General features: G+C 33.9%; 2 protein-coding genes and 1 pseudogene across 10 annotated transcripts; 2 read left to right on the forward strand and 1 right to left on the reverse strand.

The window, feature by feature from the left end:
- Positions 1-11,843: 11,843 nt before the first annotated feature.
- On the forward strand, positions 11,844-15,289 carry LOC133786057 (receptor-like protein 7). The gene is made up of 2 exons (XM_062225272.1): positions 11,844-14,887; positions 15,031-15,289. The coding sequence occupies exon 1, from the start codon at positions 11,844-11,846 to the stop codon at positions 14,835-14,837; it is 2,994 nt and encodes a 997-aa protein (XP_062081256.1). The 3' UTR covers positions 14,838-14,887; positions 15,031-15,289.
- A 1,355-nt stretch (positions 15,290-16,644) lies between these two features.
- LOC133783260 (uncharacterized) lies at positions 16,645-22,254 on the reverse strand. Of its 9 annotated transcripts, none has more exons than XM_062222813.1 (13): positions 22,135-22,254; positions 21,641-21,795; positions 21,426-21,525; positions 20,766-20,903; positions 20,227-20,460; positions 19,980-20,057; positions 19,183-19,709; positions 18,960-19,070; positions 18,392-18,879; positions 17,825-17,993; positions 17,212-17,451; positions 16,999-17,133; positions 16,645-16,861 (listed from the first exon to the last, which is right to left on the reverse strand). In XM_062222813.1, the coding sequence occupies exons 3-13, from the start codon at positions 21,514-21,516 to the stop codon at positions 16,739-16,741; spliced, it is 2,334 nt and encodes a 777-aa protein (XP_062078797.1). In that variant the 5' UTR covers positions 21,517-21,525; positions 21,641-21,795; positions 22,135-22,254; the 3' UTR covers positions 16,645-16,738. The 9 variants fall into 9 exon arrangements, with proteins under 9 accessions (XP_062078797.1, XP_062078800.1, XP_062078801.1 ...); XM_062222816.1 differs by having other exon boundaries at positions 20,227-20,445; positions 22,135-22,253; XM_062222817.1 differs by having other exon boundaries at positions 19,183-19,670; positions 22,135-22,253.
- Positions 22,255-22,951: 697 nt separating this feature from the next.
- On the forward strand, positions 22,952-24,214 carry LOC133784498 (uncharacterized; annotated as a pseudogene).
- The last annotated feature ends 542 nt before the right edge of the window (positions 24,215-24,756 follow it).

Consider the following 24,756-nt stretch of genomic DNA (forward strand, 5'->3'; position numbering starts at 1 on the left):
ACTAGTTCTCAAGTTCTTGGCTTTGAGATTTTGTCCAATGGTGGAGTTCAATCTTTTAAACTTGTTGGAGATTTAGAAGAGTAATCTATTTTTATGAGATGAATTGCTTCCCAATATGGGATTTTCTGTAAAAAAAAAATTATTTAATGTATACATTATAGTTGTATGGCCAAAACAAGAAAAAGAAAAGGTAACCAGTATTTTAGATGAGTTTCCATAAGTTAATATTGTTCAAAAACTTGAAGGAGTTCATCTTCAAAATGGTTTACAAAGTATAAGCCTTACTTATGATATTTCAACTTTATTTGACACTCAATAAGAGCACATAGCTAGAAACTGTCGAGAGAAAAAAAAAATAGCAGTCTTTTTCATCTCTTTGTCCTTGTTAATCATACTATGCACACTTATCTTTTGAAAAGAAAATTCAGAGAAAAGATCTATCGAAATGTCTAAGACTATTAGAAGAAAAAAAGCACAAACCACCTCTTTCATGCTTCAATCCAATAACCATAGAGACCTTTATTTCACTATTAATGTTAGCCAGAATAGTTCAGAAATTTCAAAGTGTGGATGATATTATTCATCAACTCGATTACAAACAAAAACAGCATGTATGTTTATATATATATATATATATGTACCTATTATGGAAGATTATTAGAGAAAATGAATGAAGTCTTTTTCATCTCTTTGTCCTTGTTAATCATACAATGCACACGTCGTTTTTGGCCAATGACGTGAGAACGTCAAAAACGACAAACCTTCAAGAGAATTCAAACGACACAGACGGTTTAATAAAGAAAGTAAATAACACATAAGATTTTATAGTGGTTCAGCCCCAATATGTTGGTAATAGCCTAATCCACTTAGAGATTTGATTATTTTATCTACATTCAAGATCAGATGAACCTGCGTCAACTGAGTTTCTTCAGCGTAAATTCTCAGAATACAAAAGAGTTCTCTCTCAATAAAAAGCACTTTCTCTCTCTAGAAAACTCAGACCAAAACTTCAAATTGCCAAAAGTTCTTTTCTAATCCCATAAGTCATGTATTTATAGGCTTAGGATCATACATTGATATCCCCTAGGATCGAAATATTTTATTATTCGTATTATATTTTAATTACAAAAAATATTCAAAATGCAACAGAAACCCCAATTTGTGTGAAGAATGAGAGATTCCCGCGTATGCCCAGATTCTTGTTGAAGTCGTTTCTGGGAATCTTGACGTAGTCTGCTTTTATCTGGTTGATGAATATCACCTTCGGGTCGGCCATAGCGCTCTGGTCTAGCATGCCATTTCTCTATTTGGACAGTCATGCACTTGCTGGACATATGCATAAGGACCAGGCCTTTGTCTCTCCTCGGACATGCGTCCGACCACCCCTTTTGTCTCTCCTCGGTCATGTGTCCGACCACCCCTTTTGTCTCTCCTCGGACATGCATCTGACCAGGCACACCTCTAGCCCAAGTACACTATCTCTCCTCGGACATGCATCCGACCAGGCACACCCCTAGCCCAAGTACACGCCTACTTGGATGCATGCTGCTGGCCATCATCTCCTCAGGCCTAAGGTGTCCGACCGGACACGCTCAACCTGCACCATGCCAAACATGGTCCGCTCGGACCAACCCATGCTTCATCGCGGACACAAGGCATGCACTCTCCTCGGATGAGTGTTCGACCGGATGCCTTTCCTCTAGCATTGAGTGTCCGACCGGACACTTGGGTTGCTTCTCGGACGCACTTGGCTCGGACATGCCAGTGCTGGACAGCAAAATCACTCCTGGTTGGATGCAACTTACCCGGTCGGTCATGACACCTCTCAAACAGTCAAAACTCTTCATTGATGTACTGGGCTGTTGCTAAGCCAGATCACCCAACATTCCTTACCACTTGTTATTTCTATTGCCACATCATCATTTTCAAATTTTTGGGGATAACAGAACCTAAGGTTAAAAATTCTTTTCAAAAGTTGTAGATCATGGATCTCTCTAACAATGAATTCATTGGTTTATTACCAACAAAGTATTTTGAGAGTTTCACGACTATGTTGGATGGACATGCCACTAGAAACCTGACATACATAGGAGAAAACTATTACCAAGATTCTGTGAATTTGGTAGTGAAAGGTCATCAACTTATACTTGAAAAAATCATAAGTATTTTTGTAACATTTGATTTTTCAAGAAATAACTTTGAAGGAGAGATTTCGGAGTCGATTGGACAGCTGAAATCACTTAAAGGGCTCAACTTTTCTCAAATAGACTAGGGGGTTTTATTCCTATCTCATTGATAAACTTAAGTAATCTTGAATGGTTAGATCTCTCTGTAAATAAGCTGGTTGGGGAGATTCCTAGTAAAATGATGGATCTCACACAACTTTTGCACTTAAACCTTTCACGTAACAAATTAGTGGGACCAATACCTCGTGGAAACCAAATTGATACGTTCAACGAAGATTCATATAGTGGAAACGTGGAATTATGTGGGCCTCCTTTATCTAAATCATGCAACAATGGGATGCAACAAGATGGTGACCATGGCGAGAAACATACGGATCACATAATCTTTGATTGGAAAATTGTGATGATAGGATATGGATGTGGACTAATTATCAGGATATATGTGGGCTACATGGTGCTTTATAGTGAAAGGTTTGATTATTGGCTTTACAAAAAGGTTGAAGGACGACAAAGACAAAGACTACGTCGTCAAACAAATACTCATCTAAGAATGATGAGCTAGATTTTCTTGTGATGAAGGAAATTGTTGACTTTCGGTAAGCTTATAGACCAAATTAAGATTAATTGTAATATATATTTGCTTTTGGAATTGATTACTTTATATTTTAATTTAGGGTAGGTAACCATTTTGTACCCTATGTTTTTGCAAAGTATCATCTTGGTAACCTGTGTTTACAAATAATGCTCATTTGATACCCTGCATTTTGAAATCGTACATATTTAGTACCCTGCATTTTAAAATCGTACATATTTAGTACCCTATATTTTAAATCGAAGATATTTGGTACCCTAATCTCAAATTTAATTAATAAAATTTTACTAATTTAATCAAATTACTCTCAATCTTATGAACTACAAATTCTATATAACTGCTGACAGTTTAGTCATATTGACAAAATTTTATTAATTAGGATACCAAATATTTATGTTTTCAAAATACGGGGTACCATATGAGCATTATTGAAAACAGAGGGTACCAGAACGAAACTTTACAAAAACAAATGGTACCAAATGAGAAAATTCCCTTTAATTTATTAAACTTGATTGATCCTAATGCATCTTTGTTTCTTATTTTATCTTGGTATGTTTTAATACCATACAAAGAGAAGGGACAGAGTTGATGAAGTTTGCTGTGTCTGCAATAGCTCTTGATTTGTTTAGACTAACGTGTGAACCTCATCTTATTCTCTTGTTCAAAAAATCTTGTTTCCCTATGCCGATGTAGTCATTGAAGAGGAAATTGAAGAATGTTTTATTTTCTTTTTCAAATATATAATTGTAGTTGACATGTCATGCCTAATATTGGAGCTTTCATATCTATCCATTTTTAATAAAACTATGAATCACACGTTTGTTTATGAAGGATTACCAATTTTTATTGTGCTATCTTTAATTTGAAGCATATTTCACTTATGATGTCATATATTTCAAAATTAGAATAAGTGTCCCACATGGAATAAGTGTAAGAATATTGAACCATTAATAAGAACATGTGTAACTCCACTAATCACCAGTTGGATTTTAGATGAAGTCTCATGATTCTTGTCAATGTTTTACACTTGAAGGTTTTACTGTTGGCTAAATGAAAAGGTTGGCCTAGGAGGAGGACAAAGACAAGACTGCGTCGCTAAACAAATGTTCATTTGAGAAGGAGCGAAAATATCGAACCAACAAGCTTGTGTGTGTGCATTCATCTAATTCTTTTGTTCTTTAAACCTTGTTTTCATATAGCACTATTAATTTAAAAAAAAAAATTGAAAAATACAAAATTACAAAAATACGGATAACAGTTATGTAGTCGCCTATTACAATTTTATATTTAGTTTGTAAATGTTGTTTACAAAATTGTAATATATAGTTACAAACTATTAAACTTTATTTACAAAAAAAAAAATCTTATTTACGATTATGCCCCTTCGTATTTTTATAATTTTTCTAGATTCTGTATTTTTTTTTTCAAATCTTAGGTATTTTTTTGTTACAAAAAAAATTGTATTGTTACAAATTTGTAAACTTTGTTTAGAAAAAGATAAAAAATTCTTATTTATGATTATGCCTCTCTATATTTTTGTAATTTTTTCCAAATTCTGTATTTTTAATATATATTTTTTCAAGTCTTAGGTATTTTTGTGAATTTTCCAAATAATAAAACAAAACTACAACAAATAAAAAATTGTACTGATAAGTGTAGAATATTTTCCAAGGGAAATGTAGAGGTGTGAAATGAATATCAAACAGAGTAAAGAATGGAGTAAAAGTTTAATATTTGTTGAGTAAAACAGAACAACTTCTCCAGAGCAAGAGAAGAAACCAGAGCAAGAGAAGAAACCACTCTGGGTCATGTACATGGTAATATATACAACAACTGGGGAGTTTCCAATCCAATTATTACAGCAACTGCAAGAATGGTAACTACATTTTGGAGGCTCCTCAACTGGTTGAGATTCAAGATGTGCATGGGCCTATTTATTGAACTAAGAGAAAAGGTTTGAATCCTAAGATCCTAAGATTTGTATGTACAGGTTTACTACTTGCCTTTTCGGTGTGTACAGGATAGAATATATCCTAATTATATAAGGGGAAATTTCAATTTGTATGCTTGATCATTTTTATAATTACAAAAAAATGCTATACATATTAAAAATTACAAAATAATGTTATTTTTTGGCATTTTACCCAAAATGCATTTTCCACTTCCTCCTCACTTCTCATTTCTCTCTTTTCTCTTCCCTCTATCTCTCTCTTATTTCACTCTCTCTCACCTCACAACACCACCACCACACTAAATATTATATTTCGAACAGATTTGGACATAATTTTTGGGTTTTTTTTTCCAGATCTGAAACTCTGAAATCTGCAGAAAATCGACCTTATTTCACTCTCTTTCACCTCACAACACCACCACCACACTAAATATTATATTTTGAACAGATTTGGACATGATTTTTGGGTTTTTTTCAGATCTGAAACTCTGAAATATGCAGAAAATCGACCTTGCTCGATGGTAGATCGATGGTGCTCGATGCCAGCTCGATGAGACTTTCAAAATCATGATTTTTCATGAAAAAATGACTTTGCTCGATGGTGGTTCGATAGTAGTTCGATAATGGCTCGATGGTGCTCGATGCCAGCTTGATGAGACCTTCAAAATCATGATTTTTCATGAAAAAATGACTTAGCTCGATGGTGGTTCGATGGTAGCTCGATAGTGCTCGATGGTGCTCGATGCAATTCTTGTAAGAGACATAATTTTTCACTCGGGTGTCTGTTTGGGGTGATTTTTTTTTTTTGGTATTTTTTCAAGATCTACACGTTTGACATGTTAATATGCACATTTGTGAAGTGTAACACTTGTAAAAAATACTAAAGTGCAAACATACCTCATGTTTAAGACATCTTTTGGTATATTTTTAAGTTTTAAACTTCCCAAATGTGCATATTAACATGTCAAACGTGTAGATATTGAAAAATACCCAAAATAAAAAAATCACCCTAAACGGACACCTAAGTGAAAAATTATGTCTCTTACAAGAATTGCATCGAGCACCATCGAGCCACTATCGAGCTACCATCGAACCACTATCGAGCTAAGTCATTTTTTCATGAAAAATCATGATTTTGAAGGTCTCATTGAGCCGGCATCGAGCACCATCAAGCCTTTATTCGCTGGGGCCTTCAAGATCAAAATTTTCATGAAAAAATGACTTAGCTCGATGGTGGTTCGATGGTAGCTTGATAATGGCTCGATGGTGCTTGATGCAATTCTTGCAAAAGACATAATTTTTCACTCGGGTGTCCGTTTGGGGTGATTTTTTTTTATTTTTGGTATTTTTTCAAGGTCTCCACGTTTAACATGCTCATATGTACATTTGGGAAGTTTAAAACTTAAAAATATACCAAAAGATGTCTTAAACATGAGGTATGTTTACACTTTTGTATTTTTTACAAGTGTTACACTTCACAAATGTGCATATTAACATGTCAAACGTGTAGATCTTGAAAAAATACCCAAAATAAAAAAAAATCACCCCAAACGGACACCCGAGTAAAAAATTATGTCTCTTGCAAGAATTGCCTCGAGCACTATCGAGCTACCATCGAACCACCATCGAGCTACGTCATTTTTTCATGAAAAATCATGATTTTGAAGGTCCCATCTGTTAGAAAAATCTTATACAGGATCTTTATTTATTTTCATGTATATCTAATATTAAACAAATTAATACGAGATAGCCTAAAACATGTTTCTAAAATTGAATTCAAAGAGAAACAAAAATAGAATACTTACAGTATACGCAGCAGAATTAAGAGTCCTTCCTTCAGTTTCTCTAACTCTTGTATCCTCTCTGTCGCAGAGTATTATCAAGAAACTGAACCGATCTTCTATTTTCTTCACGATCTTCCAATGTATCCTTAGAACCACCTAGACTAGTGTGGGAAATTCTCAACACATGAGATAGATATAGAGAGAAGAAGAGAAAATAACAAAGAGGCTTAGAAAAGGACTTGTGTTTAGAGAGAATATAAAACTATCAGAAAATCTGACTTATCAAAAACCCTTCTCTATAAGCACTCCTTTTATAGACTCAATTAGGTCATTTAATTTAATTAAAAAATCAATAAAATAACAGCCATTTTGAAGCCCTAGGTCGAAATTATCATGGGCTATAGGCCCGTGAAATTTCCCATTTGATTATAAGCCCATTGGACTTAAAATCAAGGCCTGTATTATTTTCTATTGATTTAATTAATTAAATAATTATTTAAATCCTTTATCAAATTAATTATTTATAATTTGAACCTTGATTTAAATTTATTTATTAATTCAAATACCAATTTATCTTAATTAATAAATCTGCCATAATTTCTCTTTTCTTCTCAAAATTACACAACTCTGTGAAACTATCCAAAATTGACCTGGTCAACTTTGATAATTCTAATTGATGATTAAATCAATTAATTGAGACTATCTAGATGATTTTATCCAAGGTACAATGGGGACCATGGGCCTATGAAATCAAGCTCCAATAAGTTTTCATAAATCTAACAAATAAATTTATTAACTTATTAATTCCTCGTGACTCCACTATAGACTTGGAATTGCACTCTTGAATTCATAGAACGCTCTATAACAAATATAGATACGCTATTAATTATCCATTGTTACAACCATAATTGTCACTCAATCCTCTATAGACGGTCTACAATGAGATAGGACTAAAATACCGTTTTACCCCTCATTGTATTTTATCCTTAAAACACTTAGTTCCTTGTAAATGATATTTCAGTAAACTAATTTAATTACTGAAATGAGATCTCTATCATTTAACACCTTGAACCAAACTAAAAGGAAACCATCGTTTCACTTCTTCATCAGAAGCTATAGATGTTCATATCTATGATTAACACTCCCACTCAATTATACTACCGAGTTCCCAAGATGTAAGTATGGGCTAGTCCGTAGGGCAAGCTGGTAACGAACAAGTCAAAGAACTCAAATAATACAATCAGTTAGAATACTAACCACTCAGAATTGAGATTGAATTGACCTATGGTCAACTATATGATATGACTAGAATAGATAATAACGGTATGTTTACTTATCTTATCAACTGTCAATATCGGTCCTGTCCGATGTAACAAATACATCCGATCTTATCTACTTTGCTAATGTTCTGGAAAGAACATAACACTGTAATGTGTAAGTAGATCATATCGTAGATTGGCAAGTCAGTGTAAATCTGGTGCACTGGCTAATCTTAGGACTAACTTATTTTGAACATATAATCATATTTATATTCCACTGTGATTACGTCACTATAAATAAGATTAGCTATATGCTCGGGATTTAATAGAAGTTTATATTAAATAAATAATCATGAAAATAAAACATGTGAGCAAAGTGATTGACCAAGTCAAAAAATGATTTCTATTCTTTTATTGATAATAAAATGATATTACAAAGAATTTGGGTTTTAATTAGGGCATAAAACCCCAACACCATCGAGTTGGCATCGAGCACCATCGAACCACCATCGAGCAATGTCGATTTTTGCAGATTTCAGAGTTTCAGATCTGAAAAAAATCGCCAAAAAAACTCAAAAATCATGTCCAAATCTGTTCGAAATATAATATTTAGTGTGGTGGTGGTGTGAGGTGAGAGAGAGTGAAATACGAGAGAGAGAGAGAGAGAGAGAGAGAGAGAGAGAGGGGGGGGGGAGAGAAGAGAGAAAAGAGAAATGAGGAGTGAAAAGTGAGCTAGAAATGGTAAGGGCATTTTGGGTAAAGTACAAAAAAGTAGCATTATTTTGAAAATTTTAATATGCCTAGCATTTTTTTGTAATTATAACTTTTATCAAGCATATAAATTGAAATTTCCCTTATATAAGTAACTTTTACCTTGGCCAATCCTGATCTCAGGCAAGGAAAAGAGTCGATGGTTTGGTTCATGTTTGTAAGGACCAATATTTTCAGTATGACAAATTAGGTCCAGTCGTATCTGGAATGGTCTTATGTTATGTCTAGAGTTTGTTCATTTTTAGTAAGTGTCCACGTCAGCCTGTGTGTACAGCAAGGTTGTTAGTGATTAACAGTTGTTGGTTGTTTCTGGTTTATACCTAATTGCAGCTAATGATATATATTGGCCTGGTTAATTAGTTCTAACCAACTCTCTTAGATCGGACTATTGGATATTGTGCTTTGTATTTTCTCTTCTCTTTCTTCTATTGATTTTTGCAGGTTCTTGCAAGAAACTCCATTGATGGTGGTTAAAGATTTATGTGCAAGTTCTGAAGTCAAGCCATGATTGCTGAAGGACTTCAACTGGGTCTTGATGCCATAGATCCGAAGGTGTTCGGATATGAGATATTGTTGAAGGGAGTTGAACATTGAAGAAAGGAGATCTTGCATCTATAACCAAGGGATTTGGTTATTTAGGGTAAAAAGTTTCACTATATTTTGAGATAGATTGTATAATTTTATAGGTTGATTCTTGAACTGGTTATTGTAAAATTACTTCTTGATATAGTGAGAGTTATTACCCTGTTTCAGGGAACCCAATCACTAGTCAGCTGGAATAAGTTTTCAGTGCAGACGAAGCTTGTAATTTCGTGTGTTGACTCTTATAATTTAGTTGTTAATGTTCAAGCATAAATCAAGATAAAATCTAGATGAATATTGTAAAATTGGAAAGATAGACAAAAACTTAGGTTTTTCAATGTTAATTTGTCCAGCAGCTTCCATAGTGTGGTTGCTTTGATGTTGAATCATTGTTTTAAAAAAAATAGAAGAAACCACTCCAATGACATCCATGGTGATGGTATGTGATCACTTATGCAAAACACTATTATTATACATGTGATATATAGTCCAATTACTATATTCTTGGAGTATAAGTAAACTGTGAACTTACTAAGGAATGATTATTAATTGGTTGAACATACTTGATTGGTTAGTATATAAAGTAGTTCGTTTCTTAGGAAGAGAAATATTCAGAACACAAGTCTAAGATTTATTAATATTTTCATTTGAATGTCTGGCGTAATATGTTTTTATTATGTTATAAAGTTTAATCATTTTTATAATTATGTTTTTTTTTTAATTTGGTACTTATTAAATTTTGATGTCACATTCTAAAAATACGAAATGTAGAGGTGTGAAATGTGTAATATTATTTTATAATAATATAATATTTTGATTAAATAAATTATGTGACAAATGTTATTTTGTCAAATGTAACATATATTGTGGAGTTACAATTTAAAAAATGATGATCATAAATATTGTAACTCTCACAATAATTCACCAATTGATGTGTAAAAGGAGTTACACATTTTGAATTTTAATTTTCATTAGCTATAATATTTTATAGTTGTCGTGTTATGTTTTCTAACTCTCAAAGGGGTTTGATGGCATTAGAAAATCAAATGGTAGATGAGAACTCTATAAATAAAAATCATCTTGCTCACTTACATGTAATGTGTGAATGTGAAAAACACACTACATAGTTTAAAACACCTGTGATGACATGTTCATCTTTAGAACAATATGATGAGTATGAGAGAAGATTTGATAAATCCTTAGAAGCACTTTTAGAGAGTATTCCCAGACTGTTATTACAAGGAAGGAAATAATTTTTAGGACAAAGGTTTTGAATCTTGTTTAAACTTTGTGTTGCTCTTGATTTTGATATTCTACCTTCTACTCTTATGATAATTTACATATACATAAATTATGTAATATCTTCTCATCTTTTTCCTTTATTAATTAATATTATATATATTTTATGTTCATTTTTATTGTAATCATCTCTTTTGTTATATATTTTCAACAAAATGAAAAACAAAATAGAATAAAGAACAACAGAGACAAGAAATAAGAAACTGTGGATGGTATTGTTCATCCACTCAGTTACAAAAGAAGAAAAAAAAAGCTTGGATGGAAGAATTTTCCAACCCAATAGCTAAGATGAATCATAATATGAAATCACGTTACTTGAAAGACTTTGACTCTATTTTCCATCTTTTTTTTCTTTCTTTTTCATTTATTCGTACAGTTAGTCATGTGGGAGCTAATACACACGCAATCGATCCCACCCCATAAGTATAGATTGAATTTATTCATAAAAGATCCAACAAACCAAATCCAATAATATATTTTAAAAGTGCTCTTAAAGAAATTAGTGTCTTTATGGGGTCATATTCATTATTTGTTCACTAAATAGTATTACATTGGTCCATATTAGTGTTATAGAATATGAAGTCATGTTACCTTAACAGATACTTTTGTTTTACTTGTAAGACTTTGACTCTATTTTTATTTTTTAAGATTAGAAAATATAGTATGCATGTCTCAAAAGTCAAAAGTAAGTACTTTTTGGAAAATTGAAGCCGTAACTTATGGACTGAAAATAGAGTTAATGCATAGTTGAAAATAGAGTCAATGTTGGCAGTTAGTCTTTGAGTGTTTTAATTAATTATATTAGCATGCATTCACATATACGCATATACATTCACAGCTCATGATTTTACTAAGAAAAGTTTCTTTTACAGAAAATTATTATTTGTTTACTTAAGAAATTAATCAAATAATAATCTCAGGACATGTTTGGTTCTGGAAGTGAGACCCCAGCCACAGCTGTGAAATTATCAGAAACAGATGATTGAGTGGTCATGCATGTATGGTTCACTAGTAGGATTAACAATAAACAAGGCTTTGTTGTTCTTACCTTTCGACAACTCTTTCTACAAATATTTTGTCATGGAACCATTTAATATTGAATATTTTTTTTTTGATTTGATGTATATTAAATAGTTTCATTTTTAATTATACAACACAAAACTTATCTTTATAATGAAATAATTAAGAATAAGAACACAAAAATGACATATCTCAATTAATGTGGCACTGATTAGTCAAACAAAATTATATTCTTCAGAGTAATTATATAATGACTCAAATAATTGATATCAAGACTTTGACTCCTCCATTTTTCATCTTCTTTTTTGCACCGTTAATGATATGAGAGGAGCACATATATACATACAAAACCAAACCAAACCAAAAGCATAGAGTTTTCATTCCACCACTAATCTAAAGATGGAGTACTGGTCATCACGTTTGATGTTTCTCATTACCCTTGTACTCCTCCTTTCTCAATCTTTAATCGACTCATCGACTCCTTCACCTTCTAATAATTTGTTGTGTCATCCTGCCGAGAGCTCTGCTCTGCTCCAATTCAGCAACTCCTTTATCATCAATCCAAGCATGTTCGACTTTGTAATGAAGCCCAAGACAGTCTCTTGGAAGAATGGCACAGAATGTTGTTCATGGGATGGAGTGTCATGTGATCATATTTCAGGTCATGTAATTGGCCTCAACCTCAGTTCTAGCGGTCTTCAAGGCCCTCTTCACTCCAACAGCACCCTTTTCTCACTTCCCCATCTCCAAACTTTAATCCTTGACGACAATAATTTCTCTTGCTCTCCAATTCCTCCTGAAATTGGCAATTTTGCCAACATGAAAACGCTTAGTCTCTCTTTTGCCAACTTTTCTGGTTATGTCCCTGAAGAAATTTCTCACCTCTCTAAACTTTCTCATCTCACCATTTATGGTAATTTCTATGATTGTCATTTTTTGATGGGGCCATTTGTCTTGAAAAAAATGCTTCAAAACTTCACCAATCTCATGGAACTTACTATGTATAACATCGACATGTCTGGTGTTGAACTAGTTAGTTCTTTCATGAATGTGTCTTCTTCCTTGACAACTCTTGATCTCTATGAGTGTGGATTGCGAGGGAAATTCCCAGAAAATGTCTTTCGCTTACCAAATCTTCAGGAGCTGAGTTTAGGAATCAATCCACATTCACCTTTTAGTGGTAATCTTACTGGTTCTCTGCCTATGTTTAATTGGAGTAGTCCACTCTGGCACTTAGATCTTTCTCACACAAAAATCTCTATTGATTTACCTTACATGTGTTCAAGTGCCAAGTCTTTGCAGATTTTGTATCTTTCAAATTGTAGTTTTAAAGGATCATCAAACAATGCAATGTTGACTAACCTCACTCAATTAGTGGAACTCACTTCCTTACGCATCGATAGCAACAATCTTGGAGGTCAAATCCCATTGTTTTTTCTCAATCTTCAGCAGTTGGCCTTTTTGGATCTTTCTCGCAACAATTTTGTTGGTAAGATTCCTGAATTTCTAAAAGCAAATTCCTCACTACAGTTGAATTTAGTGGAACTCATCATATCTGATAACTTGCTTAGTGAGTCAATACCTTCCTGGGTATATTCTCTTCCATATTTATATTCTTTGTCGCTGAACAATAATAAGCTTATTGGCCCAATTAAAGAATTCCATTCTAAATCTCTTGAAATACTTGAGTTGGGTTCTAATAAACTACATGACCAGATTCCAAACTCAATATTTCAACAGAAAAACCTACGAGACCTAGATCTCTCACACAATAATTTGGATGGTGTTTTAGAGTTAAACAAGTTTTCAATGTTGAAAAATCTTCGGAGTCTTGACCTTTCTTTTAACAATTTCACCGTCTCCACATATAAATACACCAACAATGATTCATTTCCTCAACTTTCTGATTTGGGTTTGGCTTCATGCAACATTAGAGAATTTCCATATTTTCTTAAGAACATGAAAAGCTTACAAACACTACAACTTTCCCATAATCCAATTCAGGGTAGGATTCCTGAATGGCTGTGGAACGAGGGAACATGTTCGTTGTCTGGATTGAACATTTCTCACAACTTCTTAACAAGTGTACAGAAAATTCCATGTAAAAGCCTAGACACTGTAGATCTTCGCTCTAACATGATTGAAGGGTCTCTTCCTACTATTCCACCTTCAGTGAGTATTTTTTTCATCTCAAACAATGCTCTATCTGGAGAGATACCCTCTACATATTGCAATTTGAGTGAGTTGGAAATCCTTGATGTCTCCAACAACAGTATTCATGGAAAAATTCCTTCATGTCTTGGAAATAAGTTCTCTCTCTCGGTTTTAGATTTGCATACGAATAATCTTAGTGGAGAAATCCCTCGTGACATGTTTGAAAAGTTAACTAATTTGAGGAGTTTGCACCTTAGTAACAATCATCTAGATGGACCCCTGCCAAGTTCTCTGCGTAGTTGCCAAAGCTTAGAAGTTTTAGACGTGGGAAATAACAAGATAAACGATACCTTCCCTCATTGGTTGGAAGCTCTTCCAATGCTTCGAGTTCTTGTTTTGAAATCCAATAGATTCCATGGTTTCATAAGGCCACCTAAGGTTGAACATCCCTTTCAGAAGTTGCAGATCATGGATCTCTCTAACAATGAATTCATTGGTCTATTACCAACAAAGTATTTTGAGAGTTTCACGTCTATGATGGATGGACATGCCACTAGAAACCTGACACACATAGGAGAAACATATTACCAAGATTCTGTGAATTTGGTAGTGAAAGGTCATGAACTTATACTTGAAAAAATCATAACTATTTTTGTAACAATCGATTTTTCAAGAAATAACTTTGAAGGAGCGATTCCGGAGTCGATTGGACAGCTGAAATCTCTTAAAGGGCTCAACTTTTCTCAAAATAGACTAGAGGGTTCTATTCCTATCTCATCGATAAACTTAAGTAATCTTGAATGGTTAGATCTCTCTTTGAATAAGCTGGTTGGGGAGATTCCTAGTAAAATGATGGATCTGACACAACTTTCATACTTAAACCTTTCACATAACAAATTGGTAGGACCAATACCTCATGGAAACCAATTTGATACGTTCAATGAAGATTCATATAGTGGAAACGTGGAATTATGTGGGCCTCCTTTATCAAAATCATGCAACAATGGGATGCAACAAGATGGTGATCATGGCGAGAAACATACGGATCACATAATCTTTGATTGGAAAATTGTGATGATAGGATATGGATGTGGACTAATTATCGGGATATCTGTGGGCTACATGGTGCTTTACAGTGAAAGGTTCGATTATTGGCTTTACAAAAAAGTTGAAGGACGACGAAGACAAAAACAAAGACTACGTCGCCAAACAAATACTCGTCTAAGAATGATGAGCTAGATTGTCAAACCGGCCAGCAAGCTTGTGATGAAGGAAATTGTTGACTTTCGGTAAGCTTATAGACCAAATTAAGATTAATTGTAATATATTTGCTTTTGGAATTAATTACTTTGTATTTTAATTTATTAAACTTGATTGATCCTAATGCATCTTTGTTTCTTATTTTATCTTGGTATGTTTTAATACCATACAGAGAGAAGGGACAGAGTTGATGAAGTTTGCTGTGTCTGCAATAGCTTTTAATTTGTTTAGACTAACGTGTGAACCTCATCTTATTCTCTTGTTCAAAAAATCTTGTTTCCCCATGCCGATGTAGTCATTGAAGAGGAAATTGAATGTTTTATTTTCTTTTTCAAATATATAATTGTAGTTTACATGTCATGCCTAATATTGGAGCTTTCGTATCTATCCATTTTTAATAAAATTATGAATCACACGTTTGTTTATGAAGGATTACCAATTTATATTGTGTTATCTTTAATTTGAAGCATATTTCACTTATGATGTCATATATTTCAAAATTAGGACTTTACAGTACCTATAATAAGGCGGTTGATTATTGAATTATGGTTGGTTACTATGATGAGGAGGTTTAAACTGATGCCTTTGTTGTGGTGGTACACGATTCACCAATGACCCTTTGTTTGCAAAAAATGCATTCAACAACGGAAACTTTTGTATGTGTTTTATTCTCATGGTGAGTAAAAGATCTAAGAGGAACTGCCCAAATAAAAGGATTAGGTTCCAAGAGGATGCCTTTTCCTACTTAACACTTAAGATAAATTGTATCTGACAACAACTTACTGACCACTGAATCAACTGTAAGATGTAGAATACGATGCAAAATAGATCCACCGAGTCTCTCAAAGTCATCATGAAGTATCATTAAAATGGAACAAATCGTTATTCCTCCCTACAATAAGGTGTAAAAACTCGTAGTTCTGTAGATTCAGTAAAAGTCAATTGATCCCAAAGTTTTGCCATGACTATATAAAACTCTTGAATACTCATATATTTCTGCTCAAGAACTCTAATATTTGATTCCAATTGATATTGCTTTGCAAAGTTAGATTGTGTATACAATCTTGCAAGATGTTTTCAAACTTCCTTCGTTGTTTCATACTTGGCTAATTGGTTACCTATTGAGTGTTCTATAGAGTTGTTTATCCAAGTGATAATTTTTTAATAATCCACTTCCCAATTTTCTAGCAAAGTTTCAAATCTGCTTTATCATTTTTTAATCACAATCCCAGAGACATAACCTTACAACTTTTTTCCTCTCAACTTTTTTTTCATCTCATAGTCCAATACGAATAATTCTTCCCCTCTAACCTCACACTAATGGATTATACGGGATTATCTTTGGTGCTAGCCATTGCAAAATCTAACAATCTTCCAAATGCTAAATCAGACAAAAAAAAAATCAAATTTCTAATTATGATGAAACCCTAAAATTTCCAAATACAATACAAAATAGTGTTCCACTTATTTAATGCGATACAACTTCCTTATACAGCTTGTCAAACGTGCCCTAATTGCACTTACTTGTGATCATGGAACGTATAGAGGATAAGGCTGTTTAAGAATATTGTTAGACTAGTGAGGCTGATTTTTTTTACTCATAATTGATAATATCAAAGTTGTATATAAGTGAAAAGAAACCCCATGATTTATGTACTAAAGTATAACGACACATTTTTGCAAGAAAAACCACTTATCCTCCCCTTCTAAATATAAAGTTCTAATTTACTTTAAAAATGCCTCAAAATATGTCTTTCCGTTTTAAACTATTTGATGCCAAAAAAACTGTGTGAAAAAGAAATATAAATGATTAGGGTAAATGATACAGACGGAATTTGTGTAAATAGTAAAGCAAAGTAAAATACATCAAAAATGGTACTCTACTCAATAATTCTTGTTACTATACCGACAGCTACAGTTCGTCCTAGTGCTCTTAGAAACACCCTTCCAAGAGCTCTGCAACTTGAGAATTCATCTACACAAACTAGTCCCTGCAAAACCACCTGATTTCGGAGGAACAGAAAAATATGTTAGAAACAATCATCAGTTATTTATTGTTAAGAGATTGGATTTGAAGTGGTCTTAGGCTTAGCCTAAGTTCCACTTCCGTAATCAAAAGAGAAACTGGATTTGAAGTTACCTCAACAACAGCGCTCTGTTTCGCAGTAAGACAACGAGGGGCCTTCTTTGCCACCTTGCCCGTCTTTGAATCGAGCAGCGACAGTATCTTTACAACTCTAGCCACCTCCTTCACGTGGTGTATGTGAAACTCCAACTGCTCATTCCAGTTACAAATAAATCTCAAGTAACAGAAAAAGAAAAATGAATAGTGATGAGCAAGCACAATACACACCTGAGAACCAACTAATATTGGAGTTGTAATATCCAAAATAAGAACCTTCACTTCTAAATGTTTTGCTACAAAAATTGGAAAATCAGGGTGACATAGCACCCCACCAGCCATCACATTGCTTCCGTCAATGCCTTGAAGACTGACTGCAACATTGTCTCCAGCTCTTGCAATTGAGCAAGCCTGAGAATCGCGTTCTAAGGATCGCACAGTTCCTACCTCTCCGGAAGGCATAACCAGAACCTACAGATTAAAATCAATCAGGCTCAGCTGCACAAATGGACATAGCAAAATTGCAGAAATCTCCTGCTCTCCCTGGTAATCTGTATGTTTAAATTTCTAGAATCTTGGAAGATACAATAACAGAACAAGCACATTTAAGATAGGAGATCATACAGATTAACAAACAGCTGTAAATGCATATACACAACAAGATTCTCAAGTATGAAACATCTGACAATTTGGTTATCCTTTGAAGACATATGGATTTATTTATTGGACGTACAAGAGATCCTTTGGAAGGATTATATCCATGAAGTCAAAGGTTAAAAGTCATCCAAATGTACATTTTCTTCTTAGCATGACCAACTTAATTGATGATTTTATTGACAATTACCTTAAAGCCGGTCCGAAGAGCTCCAGCTTCCAGTTTACCACAGGCAGAAACCTGCCCAAGTGAAGCAGATTTGATGACATCACATATAGGCATGAGCAGAGGTTTTGAGAAATCTCTTGAGGGTGGTTGGAAGGAATCAATTGCATCCAACAAGTTAGGTCCTCGATACCTGCATATTAAACACAGGAGCAAAAAACAGAATTCTCAGAAAGCTCTTTCATGACCATAAGAATATTAACCTCTTCTTATGCAAGCAAATATCAACTAAATTAAGGTATAGATTCTCCTCTCTTTTTTTTCTTTCTTTTTCCTATGAGAACTTGCACTCAAGCCCTGGATGACCCATATGGGTTAGTGGTTCTTAGCAACCACACATCCTAGAGGCTAACATGCTTGACTAAAGATAGAATGTTAGCATCCCTAATTCTAAATTCTACCATTTTTCACTCAAATCGGTATACCACCTGAAACTTGGTTCAGTCTGATTAGACATAAGTGTTTAATCATAAGTAGAGAAGACAAAGCTCCTATAAAAGAAGTTCAGAGACTCCAAGCAGGCATACTCACCAGGAAGAGAAACGTGCATCAGATGGCGCCGCAACCAAATTTTGATTTTCCATTACACTCAGTGGAATCCAAAATACACAAGGATCTTTAAACCCACAAAGGCGGAGAAACGTCCCAAGCTGTTGTTTAATGAACTCAAACCGATCCTTGGAGTATCCAATAATATCCATTTTGTTAACAGCAACTATAATTTGTTCAACACCAAAACTTCTAATTAGCTGGGCATGCTCTCGTGTCTGCCCCTTCATAGTGTCCATGCCTGCTTCAAATGCACCAAGCGAAGCATCTATTACAAGAATTGCAGCATCAGCTTGTGTTGCTCCAGAGATCATGTTTGGAACAAAATCTTTGTGACCGGGGGAGTCAAGCACAACAACATGATACTTCTTGGAATCAAAATAAGCAACAGCCACTGTCATAGTTATTCCCCTCTCCCTTTCTTCAGCACTCTCATCCAATGCCCAAGCATAAGCAAAGGACCCTTTGCCCTGATTGAATAAACAACACAAAGTAAATCATGAAGGAAGAAGGTTTGAATTGCTGAAATGCATAATTACAGTGAGTTTACCTGTTGCTTGGCCTCTTTTTCATATTTGTGCATTAGTTTTTGAGATATCCGACCTGAAAGGTGTAGCAATCTTCCAGAGAGTGTTGATTTCCCTGAATCAACATGACCAACCTACAAGAACATGACACAAAAAGTTGATCACATGGCTAGATAGCATAAACAATTTAAAGAGCCAAGTTTATAGAATATGGATCACACAAACATGACTACACAGATGACTCACGATGGCAAGATTCAACTGAATCAGTGTGTCTTTAGCTTGATCAGGAAGCATCCACTTTTCAGGTTTATACTGCATCTGTGAATGGGCCTTTCTAGAATTTACATTATTTGACTTTCCAGTCCTACCATCCAAAGTCATGTTATTTACATTACTGGCAAGACTTTCTGACTTGCCTCTATTCTCTGAAGAATTAATGTTCTCATCCATGTTACTCTGTCTGCTTTTTGGTTTTGAAGAAGATGAACTGTCCATCCCTTTATTAACCAATTCTACATCAGCAGTATCACTTACTTTGTAACTGGCCTCCCCCACAGATCCGTGGTTACCTCTCGCAAAAGAATCAGATGAGACATCAGAAATGTTAGCACTTCCTCTTATTTTAACTGTCTCTTTCTGTACTTCATTCTTCTTATCCTTCATCGAGAACAAGCTATCTGTCTTTCGAGCACTTGATTGTTCATTACGAGCAGCTGTGACCTCAATGACAGCTGAAGAAAATTTTGATGTCTTTAAATCAATAATATTGGCTGGAAATATAACATGGTACCAAAAAAAAACGTTAAAATTTAAATCATTATTATTTTTCACAAAACTTGACACTGGTAACAATATAAAAAGATATGTCACTTGCTGATACAAACTTACTGATACAAGTATTAAGTATCATTTAAATTATATTGAAAGGCCCTAATAAAAAAAACTGAAAACACACAAAAGCTTGACATGTCTGTTTAACTTAAAACTGAACTTGTGACATCATATAAAAACTACTGTTTATTTTTTAAAAGGATGGATACCTTTGGAACCCATTTTGGATGAACGCAATCCATATGAAACCAAATCATCTGGAGATGGACTATCAAACTTGAAAGGAGCTGTATCATAAGTAAAGGTACATTTAGAACTCCAACCATGCGAAAGAAACAGTTCTCATGAAACATTAGTGAAAGAAACTAACTGCTCGGGGATGAAGGATCCCAACTATGAAAAGGGACTACTATCTATTCCTACAAATCAATATCCTCTAATAGAACAGGTGCAGACCTATATTAATCTTGTGATAGTTACAAGTACAAAAAATCTTATGCAATTCATGCATATGTCCTTGGAATTTCCCAAGCTTGTGGAAGTTATTGCCATTGTCAGTCTCAAAACCATCTTTCTGCGGTTGAAATAATACAGTTTTGGGTGTCTGATGCGGCAGTGATGCAAAAAGAGACTTGGCCATTAGGGATGCTTCAGCATGTTTGCATATGCCTTCAACTGCATGAAAGAGATCTACTCTATGAAAGGACAATGAATTTCAAATGAAACCTACGTAATTAGGAAACTGACACGGAATATGGATTTAAAAGATGAGGTATCTTTTGAAGACCTAAGAGTATTGAAATTTAACAAGTTCTTGCTTAAAACCTAACATGGCAGAGATGGAAGCTAATTGCTTTGAAATATCACCTTGGCAGAGACCAGGCTAGAGAAATAGTGTTTAACATGAAATAGTAAATGAAGACAAATTACACAGTGGAGATTTCCAAGACAGAAATTTCATAAGTAGCTGAATCAGTATGACATATTTTATCTACCTGTTTTCTTGGGCAAAGGATTGCGAAGAACCCCACATATATCACAAGCAGACATACTTTCTTCATTATCATAAGTGCAAATTGAACAACTCCAAATCCCAGGCCTTTTACTTTCTGGCGTTGACTGTACAACTTCAACTGATAAAGAAAAACACATTTAATTATGGTTAAAATTCATGTCCCAAAGACCCTGTTACAACATTGTAAATGAACATAAAATTGTAGAAGGAACTTAAATGTTAGGCCTCCTAAACACTTAACTTACTCTAGGATGAATAAGGCAAATAATGGCTGAATAAGTCAGTTGCTGTGTTGGCCATCTTTTAATGTATGTTAGTTGGTTGATGTCTAGGCCTATATTAGAGTATAAATAAATGATTCATTATATTCTTTTTTATTTTTCCCTGTATATTTAAATCAACAAAATCCAATTATGTATAGCTTGTATACTTTTTTTATTAGAATAGAAGTAATAGAATATGAACAAGTTAAGCCCTTTTTTCTAAATCAAGTTAGCTTTTATTTGAGTTTGTTATGTAATTATCAATTAATGTCAAACAACAAGATCAAAATGAAAGAAGAACACGAGCTTGAAGCACAGGATGACAACAAGGAAATGCCAGATAAACGAATAAAATCAAAATAAACGAAGCAACTAACCATTCTCTTCTCCATCATAGTCATATTCATCATAATCATAATCTTCAAAGTCATCGTAATAATCAACTCCGGTATTAATTTTGCGCGGCATGGTTCAATGCTGAATTGTAAATATGCATAAAACTCACACATATCACCTCAATTTGGACACAACAAAACACATTTAATTAAATAAAAAAAGAACAAAAAGAAAGAAATAGCAAAGAACAACATACCCAGAAAGCGTGCTTATACAGATTTAACAAAGTAACACCTGCGAAAACCAATCTTGATTTTCCAAAACAATGGCTGTCAATGTTGAAAAGCATAACATGACTTCTAATTATGAGCTCCACACTTCTTGATTTCTCTCTCTACCGAATAATTCAAGCTGCAAAAACACCCATAAAATTAAAAAAAAAATCAGTTTCAAGAAAAAAAATTGCTGCAACTCTTCGTCGATTTGTTAAAAAACTGTGTTGATTAGAAATCAACCGACTTTACAACAAAGTTTCTGCTTAGCTCACACGAGTTTTCTTTTCTTCCACCAAGCATTCTGGGCAACCAAACAAAAACCCAATAATCAAGGGAGCCCAAAAAAAAAAATGGAAAACCTAAGGGCATGCAACTTTGAACTTGAACAAGAATAGAAAAAAAATTTAATTTACGAACAAGAACATGATTACGTAGATGAGGTTTTAGGGAGAAAAAAATTGGGAATATATTTTACCTGAAGCTGAAGATGAAGTTGAAGGAGCAACAATGGCGAGAAGCGAAGCAAAGAAGATGCGACTTACAACGTCTATTGCCTCTCATTCACTTTTTTTTTCTTTTTCTTTTGTGTATTATTTGTACACGTCAGCAGTCTCCTAATTAATTTGAATTGGCCAATTCGGCACAATAACACGATGTGTCTTGACACAATATTAAATTCACATAATTAATCATAAAATCTATAATAATTATTCGTGTAATCATGTTCACACGATTACGATATAACATAATTATTAAACGATTTAACACGATTATGATATAACATAATTATTAAACGATTTAACACGATCAAGATAAACACGAATACGATATAATTATTAAAAGTATCAAAAACTCAAATAGGAACACTATTATTAAATGTCACCAAAACTTATTTATTTTCATACCGCGTCGTGTCATCATGTCGTGACTCAAATTGTCATCCCTACTTATAATAAATGACCAAATGTATTTATAGGCCTTCGTTACAGATTAGGGCTGGCAAAATATTTTATTTTTTTAATATTATTTTGTACTTTGACCTAATTTTAACTATTTTTTGCAAAATGACTTCTGACACTCGAAATAGGTGATTGAATTTTTTTAGATAGATGGTCGAAAAAACTCAGACAACTAGTCAAAATTTTAGACAAAATTTATTTTGCAAAAAATTATCAAAACTAAGTCAAAATACAAAATTACTCTAAACATAGTCTTCTCACCAATTTCTCTTACAGAATATAATAATATTTGGTTTGAATTCAAAATATTTATTTTTGAATAAAAAATATATGGAGGTTTTTGGCTGCAAAACAAAAATAGAATGGTATACAAAATAGAATAGTCATGATAATGAGAATGAAATTTTGAGACACTGGAATAAGGAAGACCTTACATTACTGGAAATAGCAAAGAACAACATACCCAGTAAGCATGCCCAACTATTAGCTCTAAACCAAGTTAGTATATCAATGCAAGAAATAAATAGTGAAAATAGAGCTCCCAAAACGCCACACTCACATATGGTCTTCCATAAAGCAACCAATACTCAGGCAAGCTATGAACAGTGATGATCAAGCAAATGAAGCGCCAGACACCCACATCAAGTCTTCCATAAAGCAACCGATGCTAAGGCAAGCTGGGAATAGCGATGCCCGAGCAACCCCATCACCAAACATCTCCATCAAGTCTTCCATAAATGAACCAATTCTCAGGCATACTCAACCCCGGCGAACCAACCCACTTGTATGGTTTGGTGTAATTCTGTGTCTAGTATTTAATCTTCTTCTCATTTTTTTTGGAATAGCAACTTTGATCATCTACCTTGTTGTCAAACCAAAAATACCATTATTTGACACCACAAATGCACACCTTAAGACCATCTACTTCGACGCGCCCGATTATTTCAACAGCGACTTTACTTTCCTTGCAAATTTCTCCAACCCCAATTGGAAACTTGACATAAGGTTTGAGTATATGGATATAGAGCTTTACTTTGCTGACAGGGTCATATCAAGATTCAGCCTTTCACTCAAAGACCTCGAGAAACAAGGATAGAAGATGTTCACCTCATCTCAAGCTTGGTTTACTTGCCCCTGAATCATGCACTGGAACTTCGAACATGATACAGAGCAACAGAGTCAACTATAATATAAGAGGGACTTTTAACGTGAGAGCAACTCTGGGTATGATACATGTTACTTACTGGTTACATAGTAGATGTCAATTGAAGATGACAGGCACACGAACTGGTATGTTAGTTGCCCAAAATTGCAGAACAAAGAGATGAAGAAGGTTACATAATTATCTTCTTTTCTTTCTGCATGTCCTTCTTTTGTTGCAGCATGTTAGCTGCCTCCAAACAAACAAATAAGTAATGAGAAATTTCAGCTGCAACATGAATTTAGATTCTGCCCAAGAACCCAATTCTTTTGTTATACAGCAAAATATTCCTAAAAGTAGTCCTTTCTCCAAAGTGTCTTAAAAGATCCAACACTCTATCAAGTAACAAGGAATGTGTTTATTGGAGTTACCAAACTGACTGTGGCTTAATGAGCTATAAAACTGGAGTTATCGAAGCGATTATGTGCTTCTAGCAATGCTAATGAACTACAACCTTAGCTACCTCAAGGAGAGAGTTAAGAACAATGAGAAGCTCTAGACAGTTTCAATAAAGTCTGTTTCTTTTTTAGCTATTATTATAAGTATTTCTATAGTAAGTACTATTAATCAATGACATAATATGTAATCCCAAACATCCATTATCGATTTGTAATGAACACACCACCTTGCCAGATGAGATTCTCACAAGCAATCCTATCAACTACAAGCCATGTAGTTCAAACAAAAAATTACCATACCAAGACCAAAGCTTCAAATATTTAACATAAAGCTCGTGATTTATACTTGATAAATTACACATTACTTGCTAGATTACTGTTTTCAAAGTTCAAAACTCCATTTTGGAATGACAAATTACCCTATTTCTTATTTTTAATAATGGATACTATTTTGTACTCCAGTTGGATATCTTTATCAGTCATCAGCAAATTAAAGCTCCCCAATTCCTTGTTTTCAATCTTGCATAACATGAACCCCA

This window comes from Humulus lupulus, chromosome 6 (assembly GCF_963169125.1).
Source record: "Humulus lupulus chromosome 6, drHumLupu1.1, whole genome shotgun sequence".
In the NCBI taxonomy this organism is placed as follows: domain Eukaryota; kingdom Viridiplantae; phylum Streptophyta; class Magnoliopsida; order Rosales; family Cannabaceae; genus Humulus; species Humulus lupulus.

What these genes read in the sequence shown, in the direction of transcription:
- LOC133786057 (XM_062225272.1), top strand. Translation starts at nt 11,844, where the DNA reads ATGGAGTACTGGTCATCACGTTTGATGTTTCTCATTACCCTTGTACTC.
- LOC133783260 (XM_062222813.1), bottom strand. Translation starts at nt 21,516, where the DNA reads ATGCCGCGCAAAATTAATACCGGAGTTGATTATTACGATGACTTTGAA. An exon ending in CTATCACAAGATTAATATAG is followed by an intron (nt 20,058 to 20,226) that starts GTCTGCACCTGT and finishes CTTATGATACAG; the next exon opens with CTCCTTTCAAGTTTGATAGT. An exon ending in GATGCACGTTTCTCTTCCTG is followed by an intron (nt 17,994 to 18,391) that starts GTGAGTATGCCT and finishes TTTAATATGCAG; the next exon opens with GTATCGAGGACCTAACTTGT.